We start from the raw sequence: 23,756 nt of genomic DNA, 5'->3' as shown, positions 1-23,756 counted from the left end.
GTGAAATTTAATTAGACAGGGTGAAACATGAAATGGATTGGTAGTGATGTTGCTCTGACAGGGTGAAACATGAAATGGATTGGTAGTGATGTTGTTCTAAGTTGTTTTTGGAGTAGATTTTGTGAAAGTTTGTAGTATTAGTGTTCAGAATCATATTTGCAATCTATTATAAAAATGATAGATAGATCATGAACTACAGAAAAAATTTCAATTGTAATAGATAAATTTGTTTAGATTAATTTGTGTATGAGTTTTTTTAAATCAATGTGTTTTTTCATATTTCATAATCATATTAGAGAGATCAAGAGTCATAGAGTGTGATGATTGTAAATGTTGATTCAAAAAATTCTTTTTATATCATATAATCTCAAAATAATATAGATCAATATTGTGAATTGTTGAAAGTTGATAATGTCATTAATTTTATTATGCACACGAGTCTCTACAAACTATGAATGATAGTGAAGGTGATGTTATATATGTCAGTTCATCAACCTTCTTAGGTTTTTTTTGAGTGCTTTTACAAATGGCCTTTTCATTAAATCCATAACCCTAGGTGTTTAGAACTTCAAGTATTATGGCACATAAGTAGTCAATGGGTACCAAATCTTTAAAATTTCTATGGAACAATAACATTAATCATTTTTCTGGATTAGATTATACAATAAGAGTTTTCTAAATCAACATTTGCAATCACATTTTGCAATCCATCACATAACAGAAATCCTAAACTTTGATTCAAAATCTTCTTATTTTTAATTTGGTCGATAATAGTTGCTTTTGACTAGAGCTTTGGATCAGCGAGGTCACAAATATAGGGGACCTCATCCCCTTGTAACTAAGACCTCAAACTCATGAGCATGGAAGTCCAGTAGGGACATCGAGCCTGAGGGGTGCAAAAGACACACCCCCAACATGGGTCTGACAGAAGGTTCGCGAGCACTCCAATCCCAACAAGGGTCTGAAAGCTGGACCAATGTGAACACCATTATCTTCCTCTTCATCCACATGGCACAGTCCACTCCTCCGTCAATGATTCCTTCTGAAAATTGTGACTTTAATGCTGAAAGACAAATCCTTCTGACTCCTGCCCCAAGGGACATTGAGCTCAAGGGGCACAAGAGACACACATCCAACATGGGTCTGGCACAAGGTCTGCAGGCACTCCAAGCCCAACGAGGTTTTGGAGCTGGAACAACATGAACACCATTGTCTTCCTCTTCGATGACTCGTTTTGACTCCCATCCCAAGCATACACTGAGTGCAAATCCTATGAGATTCGAACCAAGAATTATGTTGAACAATGATTTCCTTCTAACTCCCATCCCAACATAGATTGTCTCACTTGATTACACTTCCTGTGGTTTGAACATTGAACCTCCCTATTACAAGGGCTCACAACAACTGTTGTGCTATGAGCTCATGCTCAATTCAAAATGTTCTTATTATACAGGCTAATCCATAATTATTTTGAATTGTCAAAATCGAATGATATCCTATATTGGAATCGATGAGATAAAGATGCTCGACAAATTTATGAAGAATTGTACTAGTCAAAATCGATCTCTTGCAGGCTAGACCAATACGTTGAATATGAAAAATGATGATGAATGGGATTTGAAAGGTTAAGTTATATTTTCTAGATTCAAAATCGTACAAAGTAAGTGAAATGGCTACTTGATAATACAATTTAACAAATCTTTTCTATATGTTGGTTCATTAAACTTCTTAGGTTTCTCCTAGTTTCTTAATGGCCCAAGTCTTGTCTTTGAAACACAACCCTAGGCACTCAGGGTTTCAAATCTTTTGACACACAAGTATCTTATATGATAAAGAACAATCAATTTTAGATCACATTTTATTTCTTAGATGAATTTATGTGAGATTTCTTCAAATCAATGTTTTGAATCACATTTTGTGGTCCATTATACAATATAGGTAAATAGATCATGGATCATGAAGTGCAGTTTGAAATGTTGTACCTAAATTGTACAAAATTGATGAAATTGCTACTTGATAATACAATTTTGTAGTCTTTTTATGCTATATCATTAACCTTCTTCAATATTCTCCATTTTCCTACTAATGACCCAAGTCTCGCATGTAAATACACAATCTAAGGCACTAGAAAAATATTATGACATACAAATAGTCGTCTACAATCAAATTTGAATCATTTTTTGTTTTTTAAGATTCTCTTGTGTTAGAGTCTCTAAATCAATATTTTAGATCTACCATTCAATAAAGTTAGATATAATTAGATAGATTATAGAGCATAATGATAGAAAGAACGTTTACACAATCTAATCGAAAAACAAAATATCTTTAAAGTTAGATAAATATTTTAGATCTACCATTGAATAAAGTTAGATATAATTAGATAGATTATAGAGCATAATGATAGAAAGAAAGTTTACACAATCTAATTGAAAAACAAAATATCTTTAAAGTTAGATATAATTAGGTAGATTATAGAACATAATGATAATCGAAAAACAAAATACCTTTAACTGGTACCGATGTGACAAAGATAAAAGCTCTACCAATTTACAAGACTCCGCTATTCAAAATCGATCTCTTGCGGGTCGGATCAACGCATTGAACAAGGAATATGACGATGGTCCAGAATCCGGTTAACAGATTCTTTACTTGAAATCTCAGAAAGGAAAGCCCAGAAAGATCTTTTCTATTTTGACACTTTGCCAAACTACACAAAACCATACCTGTCGAAGTACGAGTTGCAAATCCTTCGGTTTCTTCAGTTGTACAAACCGGCAAGTTGGGAGGCGAAACTTTTCACGCAAGAAAAGCGCTGACGTTGACACGGGGAATTTCACGACATCTAAAAGTCAAATTTTTATTTATGGGGGTTGCTGAAGTGTTGCCCAAGCCTGAGGGAAGCTCCGTAAAAGTTTGAATTTTTATCCCCAAAAGTTTCTAATCTCCCTTAAACCTTGGCATAAAAGCAAGAACATAAGTGGAGAACAGCAATGAAATCCCTCAAAGAAATTACTTTTTCTATTTTTTTTGGATGACGATTCGTCTGGGTTTCAGACGGGTCAGTGAAATCAATGGTTACGTTATGAAGCGGACGTCACCGACTACCGATGACCGACAAGAGCCCATCTCAACAGAAAATCGGTTTGACAAGTTTTCTGGTGTTGGACACCACATTCACCCTGCCCTGCTTCCATGAAAGAGCAGAGCAACCAACTTTTCGACGGTGTGGGCGACGTGGCAATGCGAAGAATAGTTTGTGATCATCATAATGCTTGTCGTTTCGGGGTTGGCGGCTCATTCACACACAGATGTTTGTACAAACTTGAAGGAGAGAAAAAGCTGTAGAGGGATCAATAATAAAAATTCAATCTTTTCTTCGTCTTCTCTTGAATTGTATATAATCAAACAGTCAAATCTAGCGCCGAGGCCCAGTTATAAAAGGCACCAAACAGTCTTTGTTATTTCCGTTGCTCACTAGTTCTTCACGGACCAGAAAGACGAAGGCTTTGGGAGGGGAGGTATTGTTTTTATGTATGCAGCCTCTAGTAAGGCAGATTAGAGCCCCGATCTGCTCGGTCAGGGGTTCGAATCTCAGCGCGCCCCACGCAACACTCTCCAGGTTCTCTCGCCCCATCAATGCCGACGCTAAAACTGGCAGTTTTAGTCGTATCAATAGTTTTTCTCGGCATTGTGGTCTCAAAGCGCTCAAAGTACACTGCAAGGCGGATAATGGGGTTCAGAAAACGCTTGACAATCTGGCCAAATTGTGCGGGCCTCAGAATAATAATAATCCTGTGGAGAAGATTATGCACCAGACTTACGCGGTCGGTTCTCCCAAGGCTAGCCTGGGGGCTAAATGGCGGGAGTACCAGGGCTCCGGCAACTGGGAAGGCTTGCTGGATCCTCTCGACGAGAATCTCCGGCGAGAGATTGTCAAATACGGCGAGTTCGTCCAGGCGGCATACAGCGCTTTCGAGTTCGACCCTTCGTCGGAAAACTACGCCGGCTGTAAACATCCCAAGGAGCGGCTTTTAGACGACGTGGGGCTCGGCGAAGCGGGCTACCATTTGACCGAGTGCATACACACGACGTCGTCTATCCGCGTGCCGAAATGGCTGACGGAAAGATTTTCCGGCGACTGGTTCTCCAAACAGACGGCGTTCATGGGGTTCGTGGCGGTGTGCACGGACGAGAAAGAGCTTGCTCGGATTGGCCGGAGAGATATCGTCATAGGTTTCCGGGGAACGGTAACGCCGCTGGAATGGGCGGAGAATCTCAAGGACGTGCTAACGCCGTTAAGCGGTGGTAAGAAGAACAATGCTGAAGTGACGGCCAAGGTGGAGAGCGGCTTCTGGAGCCTTTTCGCCAGCAGGGGACCGTGCGGGAAGAGCGCATGCGACCAGGTGCTTGACGAAGTCCGCCGGCTGGTTAAGCTCTACGAGGGGCAGGATATCAGCATAACCGTGACGGGTCACAGCTTAGGCGCGGCGCTGTCTCTGCTAACCGCATACCACATTGGCGAGGAGCTTAATAACCGCCAGGACGATCGTGACCGTATCCCGGTGACGGTCTTCTCGTTCGGCGGTCCCCGCGTCGGGAACCGCGCGTTTGGGCGGCGGTTAGAGGAAGTGGGGGCTAAAGTTTTGAGGATTGTGAACACGCATGATGTTATCACCAAGGTGCCTGGTGTCGTTTTGAACGAGAGTTGTATGAAGGGGTCGTCGAAACAGTCATGTAGGATTGCGCGGTTTGTGGAGAAGTTGCCGTGGGCTTACTGTCATGTTGGGACGGAGCTTCGCGTGAACAACAAGCATTCTCCGTATTTGAAACCCGACGCGGATATGGCCTGTTGTCATGATCTTGAAGCTTATCTTCACCTCGTTGATGGCTTCCTCAGCTCTTCTACTCCCTTCAGATCTACGGCTAAGAGAGACCTCCTGAGGCTCTTGACGAACCAGAAGTCTAACGTGCTCCAAAAGCCTAACTTGAGGAAGGAAATCAGCTGGCAGTGATGTCCAATTTCAATGGCGTAGTTTGTTTGTCGATTACTTTATCGGCCATGTGATACTCCATTCGTATCATATGGATTGGAGGAGAGGTTGTGTTGGCGTAGCGACTATACCTCTGACGAGCCCTCGACTATACCTCTAATGAGCCCTCTCCACCACCAGCACGTACTTTTTGTGTGATGGCAAAATCCACAAACTGGACCTCGTGACCTTGTACCTACTAAAAGTGATGACCATGCCATATATTTGTTCTTATTGTATATATATGTATAGACATTCTGCATATGAATGCGGTACACAGAGATTGAACAAGCCTCAAATTCAATCCCATCGCTCCACTCCCAAGTAAAAAAAAATAGTGGATCGATAGAGTCACTAAAGAGTGGCTTTATTATGGTGATTGTACATATATTCACCAGACAATTTTCTGTATAAACAGTTGATTTAAAATCGAAATTTTCTGTATTGTATTAATAGTTTCGTTTTTATTTTAGATATTGCTTCCTTCTGATAATGGATTATAGTATATGATTTGAAATATCTATATAAACATATAAATTGAAATATCTATATATACATATAAATACAATTAAACCTAAAAATACTAGAAAGAAACATTGTAGATTGTACAAAATTAATACGTTTAATTGATTCCCCTTTTAATGTTGGTTTGTATCTGCAACATGAACAGCCTTCTAAAACAAATCTCAGATTTCAATCCCATTTCTCCTCTCCAAACTAAAAAGTGGAAAAAAATACAGAATCACCTAGAGGGTGGCTTTATTATGGTGATTATTCATTAGTTTTTTGTGGTTTTTGAAAAATAAAATTGATTAAAGTTTGAATTTTGTTTGTTGTATTAATAGTGTAGTTTTTATTCCCGTTGTTATTTTTAGTGCTGAGCATTCTGATACTGGATAGACTATTATTTGAAAGTATTGCTATCAAAATAAGAAGAACGGATTAGAATGTATTTCGGCTATATAACATTCCAAGTACTGTGAATATAATATGCATACTGGATATGAGTGTGGTACATAGAAATTGGACAGGCCTCAAAAGTGGATAAATACAGAGCCATTTAAAGTTCGGCTTTATCACTAAACATTCTGATAACGATCCACAATATAATATTAATATATATATATATATATATAATTGAGTGCCTTGTGATTTTGGTTGTGTTTACAGTTATTTCCAAATCCGCCATCGGTTTCTCAGCTTGCAACATCAAGGGCCTTGTTTTCTCTCTTTACCTCTTTTACATATCAGCTTAAAGCGTAAATTTACCTTAAATAAAAAGTTTAATATCATATACCAAGATGTTTAGTTACGCGATTCAGAAACATTAGTTTTAGGCTGACATTCCTTTTACTAAAAATCGAAGACCGGACAACGGAACTTTTTTGAATAGATTATCAGTCATAGGAAAATCTGCATGACAGGCAAGATCGACCGTCAAATTTAGGCGTCTTATTCTTCCTTATGTTTGACTTTATCCAACTGCCTCGTGGAATGCGCGGAGTTGACTACGTATTTAATAAAATTCAAACCCGTTAAATTTTAAATTTATAATCAATGACCGGTCCTGTAGCTTCATCTCTAATTAAACTTGAATATCCAAATTTTGTAATATAAATATTATCTGGTTTCCCATTTGAAAGTCTGAAAGCATTTAACGGGCTTGACCGCCTGGAATGCTAATTTGTGGTTGAAGTCTGACCAAACCGCTAGTTAATAATGAGCAAGAGTGAAACTGGGGGAAAAATTTAGTACGTGTAAAGGACAGCCTACCGCATTACGCAAAAGTCAACTCAATGGTATTGAAACTAGCAATTACTCTTCAATAAATAAATGAAGAGTTGACACTAAAATATGAATTCTCACGATTAAGATGGAGTAGATAAAGACTCATTTGAATGTTTCAATTGGATTTGTTGAGTTCGAGGTTTTGGGCAGATTGGTGGGTTAATAGAGATGACAAGTTTAAGGTTCTATATTAAATTGTTGTAATAACTAATGAGAAATCAGGTTAAGATCATTATTGGTATATTATTATAATCTTCTATACGTGCAAATTATACAAGTATGTTCACCTTAGATAAGCATGATCATGGAAAGAGTCTTTGGGAAGTAGATTGAAGTTATGGGTGGATTAAGTATAAAATTACTTAAGTTCTAAACCAAATCTAATTATTTATGTTATAGCATAAGAGATATAAAAGATAATAATGATGGAATGTGTCTATAGACTAAAGTAGTTATTAATGATTGGTGCAAATCATGTTAGATTGCTAGTTGAGAATGCAATTTAGAAAGTATTTTTTACTGATAGTGGATTAATCTTCTTAAAAAAATTCCTTGTTTCTACTACTAACTTAAGTCTTATCTTTAATAAACACCCGAGGCACTTAGAACTTAACAAATCATGGCACATAAGTGATAAAATAATAGTAGTGAAATCACGATGAAAGGGTTAACTAAATAATAAATAGAAATAATGTTTAGATTTTGTGGATTGGATAGCAAGCACAATTATCTATAGGAAACAAAAGCATTTAACCTACAATCTAGTCCGAGAAGTGGAAGTGGATGTAGTGAAAGTAGGATTTACACCTTGATCATAGGGCAAAGTAATCTTAACAAGAGACTCACTGGGTGATTCAATCTAGTAGTGTTCTCTTAGTTAAAATCATGGGACATACTTCGCCATAAATATAAGGTGTAACAGCTTGTGTATGAACGATTTAGGGTACGAAAGTCATATGGCACTACCTAACTTGAGATGCATAATTATGCATGATTACTAATTTTCTTACCACTTGTGATTTAGGGTGATGCGATTAGATTGTGTATGTTTGATGCACCAAAGACTCCATGACCTAGCAAATAGATACTAAGAGAAGATTATGTGTAATTAGAATAAAATCATACACCCTTTCATGAAGAAAATTATCCTCATTTGAAATGCATCTTTGATTTTAAAGAATATGGGTTCTACTAGTATTGATTTGGTAGACTCCTATTTTAGATTTCTATGGATGTTAAGACATGTATCTGTTATTTAGTTACTATATGTTACAAAGTAGAGGATGTAGATATACTCACAATTCCTTATTAATGAATGTACACATACTATTATACATAAGAGTACATTGTAAGAATATGTACGTGTTATGAAAATTATAATATATAGAATATTAACAATTTTGTGATCATATAAATTGTAATGTAAACATTCTAGTCAAAATTATATAATTTTAACTTGTGGGTGAACCAATTTTGAGTAGCATGAGTAGATAGTGTCTAGCACGATGTTTGGCCAGTCAGAAGTGAAGTTGATAAAATCAATATGATCTAATCTTGAGGAGAAATCTAAATGTTTTTATGCAAGAATGTGAATACGACCTTCTGTGGGCAATGATCCACAAAGGCAAGCATGATCCATTCTAATGCAAGAGGATGTGCAAATGTGTTATCATTGAACTTACTACTAAATAAGATGAGTTGCTCATATAGACTATATTCATAATGAAGAGTTGACTCATAACTATACTTCTATTTACTGAACCACTTATAGTGTTGCTTTAAAGTTTGACAAGGTTCTTTATGTGTCAACATTTATGAAACCGACCACATAGACTATGTAAATATTTTTATTTTTAGAAGACTATATGCACATGTGTGTAATACAACACAATCTAGCCATGAATAGTGGTGAAGTTTAACCAAGGCATGAACCTTCACAAACCTTTATTAAGGATACCTTAACCTATCAGATGCTTAAACTTGATGAAGCTTTCTTGTACACATGATAATGTATATATCATGGTTGGTGTGAATATGGTATAATATGTACAATTGAGAGTTATATGCACATATATTCTCAAATCAAATTTGTTGACTAACCAATATCATCTTGCTAAGTTCCAAACCACTAAAAGATTTTTTATAAGATTATTTTCCTATTGATGTATTGATCATGCATTACGTCAATACACAAAATTTCCTTACTAGACCAGAGCTGCATGTTGTGAATCTTGATATATTAGAATTGTCGAATAATATAGATATTTCAATTCATCATTAAAGTTATAATATAGCAAAAGTAATATCAAATATTTTCCCTTTGTGTGGCAACTTCTATATCATAAATTATTTCTATAAATGATCATATTTATCTTTAAGGGTCGATGATGTATTGGTTGTTCATGTTAAGTCTATAAATATCCTAGCATTAACACCTAGTAGCTTTATATTAAAGGCTTTCGTGTACCTAACAAAACTATAAAATTGAGATAGAACTACCAAAATATCTAGAACTCATCTTATTCAACTATAACATATGGTGAGAACTCGAGTAATTCCTAATCACATTCAAGAGTATCATTTTAAGGTTGAGTATAATCTTTTTTTGACCTCGTCTGTAAAAAATGATTTTGAATCACTATATCATGTAAAATTTAACCATTTGAAAAAGGATAATGGAATTTCATCAATAGCAATATCATAAATTGAATAATATGTCAAAATAGATTCTATCCAACGACGCTCAAATTCAATAGCAAATGGTAGATGGGATGACTCTCATTTCCTTTAGGACACTTAATAAAGTAATACAAAAAAAATATGCGTCCAACAAAATATATAATGAAACACTTCTAAAAATGTGTGGTAATATAATAGTGATTCCTGAAGTTTTTTATACTTACAAATAATATAAACATGTTCGGTGATCTTGAATTTTTACATTGGTTTTGTATCTATGTTTGAATTTGACAAAGAATTCTCATTTTACACTTAAGCTAGATCAATTCTCAACTATTGTATACTTTATTCATCTCTTAATATTCCCAACAATTATATACGAAGTTCTTTTTTCTTAACAAAACTAGCATTTAACAGTTTTGTGTGTGTGTGTGTGTGTGTCACACACACACACACACACACACACACACACACACACACACACACACACACACACACACACACACACACACACACACACACACACACACACACACACACACGTATGCATATATGTATGTGTATGTGTATGTGTATGTGTATGCGTATGCATATGCGTATGTGTATGTGTATGTGTATGTGTATGTATATGTATACATATACATGTATACACTCATTTGTGTATGTGTATACGTATATGCATGTGTGTGTGTGTGTGATGCAGGAGCATCCAGAGGTATAAGGGCAATCCTGTGTCACCCAAAAAAAATGTACTTAGAATTAGTTTCTGTTTCATGTGTTTTCATTTTTGGACACCCATTTGGGTCAAATAAAGGTTCCAACTCTCACAGTTCAACTATCAGTGTGCTAGAAAATCCTGAAAAAATAGGAGCATGTAATTGGGCCATCATTTTGGTAAACTAGAAGGTGTGAATTGGCCAGATGAATGTAATCGTGATTTAGAGCATTCCAGAAAAAGAATCATGTCAATAGACCTCACGGTTTGAAAGTTATTGCAATTTTTTGGGTTTTGGAGACCTCCTAAGAATGCTTCAAAGTCAGGTTAGGGGCATTAAATGACCTTGAAAAGGGCCAAAAAATGGGGGACAAGCAAAGCTGGTCCATAGGGCTATAGAGAACTTCGAGAGCTTTCCAAAAATGTAAACGGTTCGTCAATCGGAGCTACGGTTCAAAAGTTATGTCTCCCGTAAGTTTGGTTACCGCTTCTGGATTCTTCTAGATTTGCACCGACTTCTAATGCAGCTTCTGGAACCTTCTATTTGGTCAGTGGATGCCTACTAGCACTTTCTAGAATGTACTCCTAGTCCTTAACCCTCTGGGGTCTATTTAAGGAGATTTCTGGCATTGTAAAAGGCAGTTCGGAGTGGAGTTTGAGAGGAGGTACTAAAAGGAGAAATTATCTTCAGATTTATGCTATTGTAAGCCCTTAGGGCATGTTTTGAAGTTTATTTTCTCTATACTATTTGTACTGGCTTATTTTCTCAGTTAATATAATTTCCCCTTTTCTGTTGTGTCCATTCTGTTCTTGGGTTGTGTCCCCATCAAGTGGTATCAAAGCTGGTTTTCCTAAGTGTGTAGATAGAGTGTCGACTGTGAGGCAGTTTGCACCAAGACTGTGTGGTTGTGGGTTCGAGTTAGAAGATGCCTCTACGAAGAGAGCATGGCAGAAGGGCAAAAGCTATTATTCCTGAGGAAGTTAGAGCCCTCCAAAGGTAGGTACAGGCATTGCAAGAGGAGCTCCGTAGAGGAGCGAATGTTACCGCAGGTGACGACAGTGAGGATGACAATGAAGAAGAAGTAATGGGACCAGAAGGGGAATTTGACAGGGAAGTTCTGAATCATGCAGAGGAAAGGCATTTTAGGGCCATTACTAAGTTTGGGAAAAGACCCACGATTGAAGTGGGTGTATTTTCAAGAAATTTGAAACCAGATGAGTTGATCGATTGGATCAATGAACTGGAAGAATACTTTGAGTATGAGGATATCAGGGACCCAGATAGGGTTAAGTTTGCAAAGGCCAAACTAAAAGGCCATGCCAAAATCTGGTGGCAAGAGGTTCAATTGGAAAGAAACAGAAGAGGAAAGGAGAAGATCACAAGATGGGATCGCATGGTGGACAAATTGAAGAAGAAGTTCATTCCTGTGGACTATGCGCTTGATTTGTTTAACAAGATGCATGGGTTAAAGAAAGCAGGAAGATCAGTCCAAGAATATACAAAGGAATTTTACCGACTCTTGATTAGAGTGGGGCATGCATAAGAAAATAAGGAGAAGGTTGCTCGTTATATCAGAGGGTTGCGACCTAGCTTCCAGGAGGAATTAAGTCTGGTAAGAATGACCAGCGTTGAAGAGGCATACCAGTTTGCCCTATGAATTGAAGAGAAGTTGAATAAAAGATTTGAAGGAAGACAAAGAGGGCACGATCAAGGAGGAAGGGGAAATGGTAGATCATCTGGAGGCCGCAATGAAACCCAAAAGAAAAATGAAGATGTGGGTACTAGCAGGAACCAGAGGAATGAGGGTTTCAACCGCTCCCATGATCAAGACTTTGGAAATCAGAGAGGAAGAGGTAGAGGACGTGGACAAGGAAGAGGAGGCTTCCGTGGTACCTGTTTCCATTGCAATGAAGAAGGTCATCGTGCCTTTGAATGCCCTCAACGACAAGGAAGGACAGATAGGAGAGCTGAGGGCCAAGCTAGGGTTGCTCATGTGGATGAGGATGCACAATCATCACATTCAGAGGATGCAGAAAGAGGAGAGACCTTGGTAAATGAAAGAGTCCTACTAAGTGGTGAGATTGAACCAGGACAACGGAGGAGTTTGTTCTATACCAGATGCAAGTGTGAGGATAAATGTTGTGACGTGATCATTGATGGTGGTAGCACTGATAACTTGGTATCAGAAGAGATGGTCTCTAAGCTGAAGCTCAAGAGGGAGAAACATCCCCAGCCCTATCGGATTGCTTGGGTAAAAGATGATCATAAGGTCCTGGTAAGTGAACAATGTTTAGTAAAATTCAAAATTGGGAGTTACCATGATGAAGTTCTCTATGATGTTATTTCGATGGATGTTTGCCATCTATTGTTGGGTAGACCATGGCAGTTTGATAGACATGCAGTACATGATGGACATGCAAACACATACTCTCTGACAAAGGATGGAGTTCGCCACAAATTGAAGCCCATGAAAAAGGAAGGGGAAAAAGTATGTAGCGGTGCTAGGATTTGTCTTGTTGATGAAAGGAAGTTTTTAGATGGCATGAAACATCAGCATATGTGCTATGCTTTGATTCCTAGGAAAGATAAAGAAGGTAGTAGTGAAATACCAATTGAAGTTTCAGATTTACTAGGGGAGTTTGGAGATATTATCTCTGATAATGTTCCAAATGGATTGCCACTAGTAAGGCAAATCAGTCATTAGATAGATCTGATTTCAGGAGCTAGTTTGCCTAACAAGGCTACTCACAAGATGACTCCTACTAAAACAAAGGAGCTAAATAGACAGGTTCAGGAGTTGTTGAGGAAGGGCTTGATTCGAGAGAGCCTGAGTCCATGTGCAGTACCTGCAGTACTCACACCAAAGAAGGATGGAGAGTGGAGGATGTCTATAGATTCTTGAGCTATAAATAGGATCACCATCAAGTACCAGTTTCCTTTGCCAAGGATGGATGATATTATGGACTGCTTGAGTGGAGCTCAGTACTTCACAAAGATAGATCTGAAGAGTGGTTATCACCAGATATGGATTCGAGAAGGAGATGAGTGGAAAACAGCCTTCAAGACCAAGGAGGGTCTTTATGAGTGGTTAGTCATGCCCTTTGGATTGACGAATGCCCCAAGCACCTTCATGCGGCTCATGAATGAGGTACTTAAGAAGTTCTTGGAAAAAAAATTTATTGTTTATATGGATGATATTTTAATTTTTAGCAAGACTTTGGAAGAACATTTATTGCATATTCGTAGTGTCCTTGAAAGGCTAAGGGAAGAGAAACTATTAATTAATTTGAAGAAGTGTAACTTTGCAAAAAGGGAGTTAGTCTATTTGGGGTTTGTTATATCACCTGAAGGTCTCAAAATGAATCCAGAGAAGGTAAAAGCCATCTTGGAATGGCCTACTCCAAGGTCTGCTACTGAGGTAAGATCATTTCATGGTCTGGTTAGTTTTTACAGGAAGTTTATTAGGAATTTCAGTGGCATATGTACACCCCTAAAGAGGGGATAGAAAAGAGTTCAAATGGACTGCAACAGCTGTGATAAGTTTTGAATTGCTGAAGAAGAAGGTAACAGAACAACCTGTGTTGGCACTTCCAGATTTTAGAAAAGTGTTCCAGGTGGATTGTGATGCTAGTGGCAGCACTATTGGGGCTATATTAAGCCAAGAAGGTAAGCCTATTGCATATTTTAGTAAAAAATTGAATGATGCAAAGAAGAAGTATTCTGTTTATGATCAAGAGTTCTATGCAATAGTTTAGGCCTTAAAGAAATGGAGGCATTATTTATTGCCAAAAGAATTTTTTTTGTATACTGATCATCAGGCATTATAGTACCTAAATAGCCAAGGTAAATTGAATCAGAGGCATATGAAGTGGGTAGAGTTCTTGCAGAGTTATACATTTGTGTTGAAGCATAGAAGTGGAAAATCTAACAAGGTTGCAGATGCACTAAGTAGGAGACAGTTGTTGCTTACAGTAATGCAGGTTGAAGTAGTTGGGTTTGATGAACTCAAGAATTTGTACCCTGAGGATCCTGATTTCGTTGAAGCCTAGAAAGCTTGTAAAGAACCTGTTGTTGTAGATAGAACCAAGTGGTTAGACTATTTGATTCAGGATGGTATGTTGTTCAAAGGTAGTCAATTGTGCATTCCAAGGAGTTCCATGAGGGAAAATCTAATTAAGGAGAAACAAAGTGGAGGGATGGCAGGACATTTTGGTCGAGATAAGACCATTGCCATTCTTAGAGAACATTATTTTTGGCCTCAAATTTCACAGGATGTGAAGAAGTTTGTACAGAGTTGCCAGGTTTGTCAAGTTGCCAAGGGGTTTAGTCACAATACTGGCCTATATCATCCATTGCCTGTTCCATCAAGGCCATGGGAGGACATAAGTATGGATTTTGTTCTTGGATTGCCAAGGACAGAAAGGGGTAATGACTCAGTATTCGTGGTGGTTGATAGGTTCTCCAAAATGGCACATTTCATTCCGTGCCACAAAACTCATGATGTTGTCCATATTGCAGACTTGTTCTTTAGAGAGGTGGTAAGACTACATGGTCTTCCAAGGAGTATAGTTTCTAACAGAGATACTAAATTTGTGGGGTATTTATGGAGGACATTGTGGAAAAAGTTGAGAACAGACTTGAAATTCAGTTCCACGCATCACCCACAAACTGACGGCCAAATAGAATTGGTAAACAGAAGTCTGGGCAATTTACCGAGATGTTTAGTTGGGGATAAGCCCAAGGGATGGGATTTGATTCTACCACAAGCAGAGTTTGCTTACAATAACTCTATAAATAGGAGTATTGGAAAATCACCATTCCAAATTGTATATGGGAATAGCCCAAGGACTGCACCAGAATTGAGGAAGATAGAGCAAGGGGACAGGACAAGTGCTGAAGCTGAGGAATTTGCTGAACATATCAAGCGTCTACATGAGGAGGTTCAAGCACACATTACCAAGATGAATCAAGAGTATAAAGCTAGGGCTGATCAAAGGAGAAGACATAAGGAATTCCAAGTAGGGGATCTAGTCATGGTGCACTTACGAAAAGAAAGATTTCCAGTCGGGACTTACAACAAGCTGAAAATGAAGAAATTTGGCCCCTGCAAAATTTTGAAGAAACGTGACTCAGGAAATGCATATGAAGTGGAGCTGCCAGATGGTATTCACATTTCTCCCATTTTCAACATTGCAGATTTAACAAAGTATCATGATGATGGTGCAAATGAGGAGCTGGTGTTAGAGCCATGTCCAATTCCTACTTCTAAGAAGGAGGAGGTAGAAGACATTCTAGATCATCGTGTGGGTAGGGGTACCAGAAACATGCAGTATGAAGAGTATTTGGTCAAATGGAAAGGACGACCGATCGAGGACTCAACTTGGATTTCAGCAGCTGAGGTTTCCCATTTGGGATTTCCTCTACCATTCATAAAGTGATAGGGTCACTTTTCAATCTACCCTGGGTGTGTGATGCAGGAGCATCCAGAGGTATAAGGGCAATCCTGTGTCACCCAAAAAAAATGTACTTAGACTTAGTTTCTATTTCATGTGTTTTCATTTTTGGACACCCATTTGGGTCAAATAAAGGTTCCAACTCTCACAGTTCAACTATCAGTGTGTTAGAAAATCTTGAAAAAATAGGAGCATGTAATTGGGCCATCATTTTGGTAAACTAGAAGGTGTAATTTGGTCAGATGAATGTAATCGTGATTTAGAGCATTCCAGAAAAAGAATCAGGTCAATAGACCCCACGGTTTGAAAGTTATGGCAGTTTTTCGGGTTTTGGAGACCTCATAAGAATGTTTCAAAGTCAGGTTAGGGGCATTAAATGACCTTGAAAAGGGCCGATAAATGGGGGACGAGAAAAGCTGGTCCATGGGGCTATAGAGCGCTTTGAGAGCTTTCCGAAAATGTAAACGATTCGTCAATCGGAGCTACGGTTCAAAAGTTATGCCTCCCGGAAGTTTGGTTACTGTTTCTGGATTCTTCTAGATTTGCACCGACTTCTAATGTAGCTTCTGGAACCTTCTATTTGGTCAGTGGATGCCTACTAGCACTTTCTAGAATGTACTCCTAGTCCTTAACCCTCCAGGGTCTATTTAAGGAGATTTCTAGCATTGTAAAAGGCAGTTCGGAGTGGAGTTTGAGAGGAGGTACTAAAAGGAGAAATTATCTTCGGATTTATGCTATTGTAAGCCCTTAGGGCATGTTTTGAAGTTTATTTTCTCTATACTATTTGTACTAGCTTATTTTCTCAATTAATATAATTTCCCCTTTTCTGTTGTGTCCATTCTGTTCTTGGGTTGTGTCCCCATCTGTGTGTGTGTGTGTGTGTGTGTACATATACATATATGTACACACACACACACATAATCACATATACATATGCATAAACACATAGATGTGTGTGTGTGTGTGTGTGCACGTGTGCACACACACACACACACGCACACATATTGTATATACAAATATTAAATGCTAGTTTTGTTTAAAAAAAATAACTTTGTATATAGGTGTTGGGAATGTTGATATTCATATAGAAAATTAGAAGCAATTTATTTTAGTACAAAATTGTATACACTTTATTTTCATCACAAACATTGACAATGTACTTAGTACATAAAGAAATACCTTGTCTACAAACATCTTAAGGTCTAGCCCACCATATTTAAATTTTTCTTTTTAGTAGTGTATTCCTCTCTCTCTATCTCTCTCTCTCACACACACTCACACTCACTATATATATATATATATATATATATATATATAATGCTCTCTTTTTTAACAAAAAAGAACTTTGTATATAGGTGTTGGGAATGTTAGATACTTTTATAGAAAACTATAAGCAACTTAGTTTAGTACAAAATTGTCTAGACTTTATTTTCATCATAAACTTTGACAATGCAACTTAGTACATAAAGAAATACCTTGTCTACTAATGTCTTAAGGTCGAGCCCATCATATTTTCTTTTTTCTTTTTTATTAGTGTAAATTTCATTCATAGAAATTATGTGTGAGTACACACACACACACACACACACACACACACACACACACATGTATGTGTATATATGTAGATATATATAGTGGCCCCCCTACTATTCTATTGGGGGGTTGCTGTGCTGGGGGTTAAGTTCTCTTCCGATTGGTTTAGTTTTGCACCAGCCAAATTGTTCCAATCCTAGTTTAACATAGGGTGACTGGTTTACTAACTCATGACTGAAAAAACTAAAGTCGTCATTTGGGTGAGGGAGGAACTAGATGAAAAGGGGTGACCTCTGCACCGATGCAGGGAACCCCAACCTTCTGGAGAATGTTTCTCTTCTATACGTAACATGGTGCAGAAGGGAGGAGGAGTGGAAACTAGGGCATGTTACGTATAAGATCTGTATTATAAAAGCACAAACTTGTGTCACCTTTTTGTAAAGGAAAAGGTTGACAAAAGTATACATGTTCACCTTCAATGACAAAAAATTGGTATTACTATTTTGAATTTGAAAATGAAGTAAACTAATGAAATGTGTAAAAATGGATTAAGTTTAGGATTATAATTTTTATTAATTATTTAAAATAAGAATCGATAAATATTCCTAATTTTTATAGTTAAATTTTTAGCTACTGAAAACTAAGGATCTAGTTCCCACCACAAAACTATATGAAAATAAACTTATTTCCCTTTGATCTCAGACTATGTTATAGATAATGTTCATATATAGCTAGAACAATAAAAAATAAAAATCAGCTATAGACCTATATTTTCTCTTTTATAATGATTCAAACTTCAACTCACCTGAAATCGATAGTTTTCATCTCCCACCATATTTGTTAAAACAAATATATTCTAACTAAGAGAAAAAATATACATTCTAAAAGAGGACACTCTCCTCTAGAACATCATATAATTTTTTTATTTTTTTAATATGATTTAATATTTTTTTCTTTCTCAAAATTGACATCTTCTTGAGTGTTAAAATACGTGTTTGTAGAATTTTTTAATTATAATATACTATATCTAGCTAAAACACTATCAAATCTATATGAGAATATTCTTGACTCTGAGCTCTCTAAAATGGTGTTTATATGTAATTAAAAAAATATCATAAAAAATAGTCAGAGTTATTGAAACACCACTTTTTTGAAATAATTTTTTTTTAGTAATTGGATACAAACTAACATAAAACATGCATTTAATAGACATTTCCAATTGGAAAATCATGAGACCACATATAACTTAGCTAGAATGAATTTATCTTAGATCATATGTTTGGAAAAAGTTGATTTTTAAATATAAATGATCAAATTTAGTCGTTCTGATAAGTCAAAAGGTGACACAACTTTGTACTTTTACCCATAATTATAATTATAATTATATCCCTTATAAATTATAGGCTAGGTCACCTATATGTATGTATGTATGTATACATACATACATATGTATGTGTGTGCCATGTACATATATATACATATGTAAAATATGTAAATATATATATATATATATATATATATATATATATATATATATATATATATATATATATATATATATATATATATATATATATATATATATATATATACATATACATATACATATATACATATATAATATGTATATATACATATCTATATATGTGTATATGTGTGTGTGTGTGTGTGTGTGTGTGTGTTGTGTGAATAGGTGTATATGTATAAACCCATAGTTATAATTATAATTATATCCCTTATAAATTATAGGCTAGGTTGCCTACACATATATATGTATATGTATATGTATACATACATACATGTGTGTGTGTCATGTACATATATATACATATGTTTTTACATATGTATATACATATATACATGTTTTTACATATGTATATACATATATACATATACATACATATAGATATGTGTGTATATATATATGTATATGTATATGTATATGTATATGTACATAACTTTTATGAATGAAATACACTAATAAAAAGAAAAATTTAAATATGGTGGGCTAGACTTTAAGATGTAAGTAGAGAAGGTATTTCTTTATGTACTAAGTGCATTATCAAAGTTTGTGATGAAAATAAAGTCTAGACAATTTTGTACCAAAGTAAATTGATTCTAGTTTTCTATATGGATAGCTAAGCTAGAATGACCCTGGTTTCTATATTCTTATAATTTATATTGTTTTTATTAAAATAAATAAAAATTTATGATATGAAAATTTATTATTCCTTGGTTTTCTTAGAATGAAGAAGGATTTCTCTATAGATTACATATCAACTACAATTTTATAAAATAGTCTTTCGAATTTTCTTGTTTCAAGAGAATCCACTGACGAGTAATTCTAAATCCATTCCCTTAGGTTATTTAGAACATTAACTAGATACTTATAAGATATTTTCTTCAATACTAAAGCTTACTCATCTCTTATTGCGAAAGTAAGCTATTTGCAACTATGTTTAATCTAGTTTATTTTAACAAAGACATTTCCCAAATGATAATAAAGGTCATGCTTTCTCATTATATAGAATAAATGTATGTAAATCAATTTCAGTCTTACTTTGTAGAAAGTTTTGAAATGATATGTTGATACTCCTTTCCATAATTACACTAGTTGTGTCTCAAGTTTCCCAATTTTATCTGGGATAGTGTTTCCAAAGAATCCCAAAAGTGATTTTAGAGACCAAAGCTAATTTTTCTTGGTACTTCATTACAAAGGCCTTTCTATATAATCTAATATGTCAATTCATTGAGAACTATAAACCTTTCTATATGTTTTATGGATTTTTGTTCATATGAAAAATATTTGGAAATGGATCCATAATTTCTTTTGGCATTTCAAGACCAAGACCTTTACTTCTCATAATATTCTTGTTGATGGGGCTATTTATCTGACAAACTTCTCCCACTCATGTTATGCTTTAAGAATGAAAAATATTTTTATGTCTAGACATATCAATAAATAAATAAATATATTATTACTATCCATTCTAGATTGTTGATACTAAAATTATTCTTCAATCCAAATCAAGTTAGTTATTTCCAACATACTTGTGTAGATTCAAGTCCTATTACCAGTGTGAAATTATACTGTCGATATCTCTAAACATTACATGATTATTAAGAGAACACCCTTTAGGATTAGCCATGAACAAAAATAATAGTTACATGCAAATATAACCAATATTAGAAAATAATAGATCACACAAAAGAGAACAAAAGGCACAAAGATTTAACATGGTTCACTCAATCCTTGGGCTACGTCCACCAACAACAAGTCCAATATTATTATTATCCAATGATTACAATTTGTAACCCCTTATAGCTCAATACCGCTACAAGAAGCTACAATATCACCATACATCATAAAATTCCTACACCTGAGCCATTTTATACAAGATTTTATTGATTACAAAATTAGGGCTAGAATAAATTGTCCAATATAAAAATAGAAGCCGACGCCTTTTACAATAGTGGGTCATTTTTAGCTTCAAGGGCGCTACCCCACAAAACCCCTATGAGGGCATTGCTCGTCGACCCTACCCTATATTGAGACAAAGAATGCATGTGGGGCATTGCCCCTTGACACTATCTTGGGGGTGTTGCCCCCAAACCCCCATAGAAATAATTTGGAGGGAAACTATGCCAAATAAACCTTCGAGTCTAATTAGGCTCCACATCACAACACACCCCATGCATTGAGGTTAGATTTAGTCTTTTCCTAACAACCCATACCATGTTGGTTCACGAAGACTACTTTATAACTATTAGTGAGTCTCCAATCCTCTATTGTCACGACTGCTTAGGCATTTTGGTTTAACCCTCTATTGCCTCTATTATGCAACTATTATGGTTAATGGTCACTGCTCATATATGTCTCCGAAGAATCCTCCAGATGGCATGAGTGGTGTCACTCCATATCATGGAAATTTCCCTTATTCAAGACTTTTATTATATCTACAAGAACAACTATATTGAACTAGTTGAATGATGATACTGGGGAAGAATAAAAATTCTTACATGTTGAGAACTTATAGATGAGGGAAAAAAAATCTTAGATGGAGAGTGAGATAGTATTGATAGAGAAAACTTTATTTCCCCATCCTTTTGTCTCACCACCACCTTTCTTACACTCAAACTAATGTTCATAATTATAATAATTGTATACATATATGCTAAACTTACAAGAAAAAAAAATGATTTTAAATTATTATATATTACTCATTCTTTTAAATTACAACAATATATTTCATCCAATAGTTTTAATATATATTAATAAATTACTATAAATATTAGATATTCTATGTTAAAATAACTTCCAATTAGAGTAGTTGATGATGCGTTGCCCTCAAGACTCGGTTCAAGTATCCATCAAATATTGCTCATTGGTTTCACTTTACTCACCTCCCCCCTACAAAAACCATAAAGTTGACTATATTTGAGGATATTTTTAAACAACATTTAATTCAATTTTTTTATTGAACAACCACTCCATTAGCTTCTTCTCTAAGCTGGATCCCCGTTTCCCACTAACTTCAGCAATATCCTCAACTAAAATCTGAAAGCTTTCTACGCGTTTGATTTCCTCAACTAAAATAATGAATACGACTTGATAGTTAGAACTTTCAACAAGTTTCATAATAATAATAATAAAAGAATAACAATACAATTGGGAGAAATGTTTTTCAATTATCAATCGGGAGAAATGTTACAAAGTATTTCTCGAGAATTTTGGTATGTGTAGAGAATTTAAATACACCCTACCATACTTGATAAAAGTCCAATTCAAAGACAATTCAAATAGTGGGTATATAACATACTATCTATTTGGTTATTTATAACATACTATCTATTTGTGGATTTGTTTAATTGAATTGTTATTATTAAATTGAAAAATGAGTTTATAGAGCTGATTAAAGTTGGATTAAATTGCATTTATTTTAACATTAATTTTTTATTATTTAATAGTATATTCTAATTTTTTTTTAAAGAATCAAATTTTTATAAAAAATGTAAGATTTTTCATTATACACATAATTCAAAATTTAATAATTTTCTATATAAGTTAATGGATAAAATTATATTGGGACTATGATTTTTAAAATAAGTAGATTAATGTTTAAATTTGGAAAGCAAAATTAAGTATAAATTTATAGTCAAGAGAGGACAAGAGTGGATGTGATTACAAATAACAAATGTCATTTGGGTTGAGATAAGTTAATAAAGTATTATATTTCAAGTCGTCTTAAAAATAGATTAAATTTAGAAATAGGATAATTTGTTTAAGGACAAGGCCAATGTAAGTATAAACCAAGGAGGTCAAAAAATTAAGGTATGCAACTTTTTCTCTTATAACCATTGACTTCTCTCTAAATGGGCAAAGTAAGATTCCTAATGAATTGCAATGCATCTTTTAGATTAATTTTCTTGATAACAGTTAAACTTGAAAGAAAAAATCCAATCCTTTGTAAGGGTTGAATTTGACAATCAATCAAACATTTTTGAGACAATTTTTTATTTCAATTGTCCTATAATTTTTTTAATAATCTATTTGAAATCTACCCTTCATATAATATGATTTTCTTAATTTATTTTATGATATAAAATATATGAATATGGTCTTACAAACATCAATTTAGGCTTAAAATTTATAACGTGTTTCCTTTAATGCCTTTATTTGATATGGAAAAGAAGGTGGTCTAACTTGATAATAATTTAATCGAAACCAATTTTGCATCCATAAAACACCCAAACACAAAATTATTAACGATGTTTACTTTTCTAGGTCTTTCTAATACAGAACTTATTTACCTTTTTTCTTCCTTTGTTGCAAAGAATAAGGATTCAATACATAATATTTTCTAATTAAGCTAAAACATGTTTAAATCAATTGATGAATGGACAAAATAGAAGTGCAAATAGACAAAAAAGAAGAACATAGTCATAGGAATGAATCAAACAATGATGATTCACCTACTATTGAAGCCAACCAGTTTTTATTTTGAGATCCAATGCTAGGCACCCTATCCTAAAGTAGTGTGGTCTAAATTTTTATCTAAATTCAGGGTTTATTGTCTTAGAACTCTTATTTCTTGAAAAGTAGAAAAATCACAACATTGGTCACTCTTTTTCTAGGGTTTTGTCCCAAATATTTAATATGATCCCCATCCCTATCTACTGCATCTTCTCATACATTTATTCTCAAAAAATTCTAGATTTGTACTTGCATAAGGAAAATGACCGTGGATGTATTTACAAACATAAGTGAGGATTGGTGTTTTTGATGGGTTGGTGTCTACTTCATCTTTAAAGTGATCTACTATTTTTTTTTGAGGCTAGATTTGGGTAATAAATCCATAGATCTCTTCACACCATTTTTTCATCCTAGATTTTCTTGTATATCTAGTGTTTCTTGTGTGGATTTATGATTAGACATTGCTTAATTGCATCGTGATTGAGAAGGTTTTATAAGTATCTCTTTGTCATTTTGATAATCATGCCTAAAGAAATTATTAATGACAATTATTGTTCAAACTAGCCCTTCTACCCATTCAATA

General features: G+C 35.0%; 1 protein-coding gene across 1 annotated transcript; it reads left to right on the top strand.

The window, feature by feature from the left end:
* Positions 1 to 3,208: 3,208 nt before the first annotated feature.
* Positions 3,209 to 5,502, top strand: LOC149550893 (phospholipase A(1) DAD1, chloroplastic-like). Its single transcript, XM_089789592.1, has one exon. The coding sequence runs from the start codon at positions 3,534 to 3,536 to the stop codon at positions 5,010 to 5,012; it is 1,479 nt and encodes a 492-aa protein (XP_089645718.1). The 5' UTR covers positions 3,209 to 3,533; the 3' UTR covers positions 5,013 to 5,502.
* Positions 5,503 to 23,756: the final 18,254 nt, after the last annotated feature.

Source organism: Cupressus sempervirens, chromosome 6 (assembly GCF_028749045.1).
Source record: "Cupressus sempervirens isolate cs-2001-9-10 chromosome 6, ASM2874904v1, whole genome shotgun sequence".
Classification (NCBI taxonomy): Eukaryota; Viridiplantae; Streptophyta; class Pinopsida; order Cupressales; family Cupressaceae; genus Cupressus; species Cupressus sempervirens.
Note: the sequence above shows the minus strand (reverse complement) of the source record. Positions and strands in the feature narration are given on the sequence as shown.

Bases quoted from the DNA above. Each gene is read 5' to 3' on its own strand.
- LOC149550893 (XM_089789592.1), top strand. From the start codon at position 3,534: ATGCAGCCTCTAGTAAGGCAGATTAGAGCCCCGATCTGCTCGGTCAGG.